At 45.9% G+C, this 2,500-nt stretch overlaps 1 protein-coding gene across 1 annotated transcript in view; it reads left to right on the forward strand.

Annotated features, from left to right (window-relative positions):
• Nucleotides 1-2,500, forward strand: part of man2a1 (mannosidase, alpha, class 2A, member 1) — a 46,675-nt gene that overhangs the window by 26,656 nt on the left and 17,519 nt on the right. Inside the window, exon 10 of the mRNA XM_080847243.1 lies at nt 2,358-2,500. This exon is cut by the window's right edge and continues 43 nt beyond it. Within this exon, the coding sequence (XP_080703369.1) occupies nt 2,358-2,500 (143 nt within the window). The remainder of the gene's footprint in view (nt 1-2,357) is intronic.

Below are 2,500 nucleotides of genomic sequence, written 5' to 3' on the forward strand. Positions count from 1 at the left end.
GAATCAGTGGTCCAGATCTTGTTTGTTCCACTGAAAAAAAAGAATATTAGTAAACTGGGGTTTGTAGTTTTACACACAGAAATGGAGATGCTTAGACGTGCTCTTATCTCCTCTTGGAAAGACTACTGTGATGCACTCTTTACTAGCTAAGTATGTCTGCCCTTGATCGTCTGCAGGCTATTCAGGCTGCTGCTGCTGCCAGACTACTTACTTGGTCAAATAGATGGTCTCATCTCACCTCTTTACTCATGTCTCTTCACCGCCTCCCTGTTGCGTATAGGATCCAGTTAAAAAATTCTCACTCTAAGTAACAGAGCGTCGCACAGTCAGGGTCCTGTATATGTGGCTCATCTACTTCATCCTCATTCATCAGCTCTGTCCGTCTGCTCCCGCCCTACAGACCTGTGGTGATCTAGCTGTCTCTCTGCTCCACACTCCCGCCCTAAAGACCTATGGTGATCTAGCTGTCTCTCTGCTCCACACTCCCGCCCTAAAGACCTGTGGTGATCTAGCTGTCTCTCTGCTCCACACTCCCGCCCTTAAGACCTGTGGTGATCTAGCTGTCTCTCTGCTCCACACTCCCGCCCTAAAGACCTGTGGTGATCTAGCTGTCTCTCTGCTCCACACTCCCGCCCTTAAGACCTGTGGTGATCTAGCTGTCTCTCTGCTCCACACTCCCACCCTAAAGACCTGTGGTGATCTAGCTGTCTCTCTGCTCCACACTCCCGCCCTAAAGACCTGTGGTGATCTAGCTGTCTCTCTGCTCCACACTCCCGCCCTAAAGACCTGTGGTGATCTAGCTGTTGAAGCCAGAGCCCCTAACCTGTGGAATGCTCTACCCACATATTTAAGGACTTCCATTCTTTTCAAAGGCACCTAAAGATGTATCTGCTTAGACAGGCGTTTGCGTAATCTGTAATCCCAGGTGTCATTGGTATGTAATTATCGTGTATTTGTAGTGTAGTGTGTGTTTTTATTATGTGTGTATTGTGTTTTTAAGGTTTTGTACTTTGGCTCAGGTGGTCACTTCTGGTCATCTCCTGTGTTTTTCTCTCTTTGTATGATGCTCTTGTGAAGCACTCTCTCTCTGTCTCTGTCTCTCTCTCTGTCTCTCTCTGTCTCTCTCTGTCTCTCTTATTGTCATGAGACCGATAGTGATGCTACTCATCTTAGGGTCATTACCTTTCATGTATAACTTCGATGTCTGCCAGCGCACACGGCTGTCGTCGCTTTGTTTCCCCGAAACATTTTGTTGAATTATGTAAGAGGTTGTAGCTGGGTCATCGGGGTATTTCAAGTACAAGGTTTAGTGACCAACCTTGGTAGATTAACTCTGAAGAAGTGGTAAACCTTCAAATAGAAGAGCCCTAGCGCTTCGTTCTCCTAATAAAACGAAGCCATGGGGCTCTTCTATTACGAGGTTTACTACTAACGCTGAATTCATTTACCAAGGTTTGTCACCAAACCACGTAATAAGAATACCCCCCTATTGTGTCATGGGCTTACAGGTCATGTAACTGAGAAACACAAACCAAACAAATCCCCCCCTCCCACACACACACACACACACAGCACATATTAAAATGAGAAAAGCATGGATGATGGATTTAGTAACAAAGGTGTGCACTGCTATACTTCCAACAAAGATGTTTTTCTTTTTCAACGGGATTCCCTTGTTCAACTGGACTCGCCCGAATCCCATGGATCATGATGACTAAGGGATGGATAAGGGCTTTTCTTGGCCCCCTCATGACTTTGCAGTGATTTATTGCCATAAAAGTGAGTTAGGTAGTTTGGCATGGGCGTCGATGAAGCGGAAAAACACTGGCTAGATTCGTCGGCTTTGTAATTTGTTTAACAGCTGCACGTAATGAGTACCTAATCAGTTTAGTCAAAGCAGAGCCCAAAAATGATTTAGGATGCTTGTCAGGTGTGCCTGTGTGTATGTATGTGGGTGTGTGTGTTTGTGTGTGTTTGTGTTTGTATTTGTGCGTGTGTGTTTGTGTGTGTTTGTGTCTGTTTGTATGTGTATGTACACACTGTTTGTCTCCTCTTTACATGGACATTTAAGCTCATGATTTGTCATGTTGGCAGTGTTTGGTTTCAGCTGTAGTGGGTTTTTGTTGTTTTGACGGTAAGAGCTGTGAAGATCCCAGCAGTTTTATGTGCCTGAGTTATGAACACCGCCTCATCTCTCACTAGCTCTAGCACCATCTGTCTGTCTTTTGTCTTTGCTTTTCTTTCTTGTCTCTATTAATCTGGCTTTCAACTACTTCTCACTCTGTCCATCCTTCTATCTCTTTCTCTCTCTCTCTCTCTCTCTCTCTCTCTCTCTCTCTCTCTCTCTCTCTCTGCAGGGCTGCCGAAATCCTCTACTCCCTTGCCTTGGCCAACATGAGGAAGGTTGGCAAGTCCAACAACTTCCCAGCCACAGAGTGCTACAAGCTGCTGACGGGCGCCAGGCGCAACCTAGCCCTCTTCCAACACCACGACGCCATCA

The sequence above is a fragment of the Sprattus sprattus genome (assembly GCF_963457725.1).
Source record: "Sprattus sprattus genome assembly, chromosome: 11".
Classification (NCBI taxonomy): Eukaryota; Metazoa; Chordata; class Actinopteri; order Clupeiformes; family Clupeidae; genus Sprattus; species Sprattus sprattus.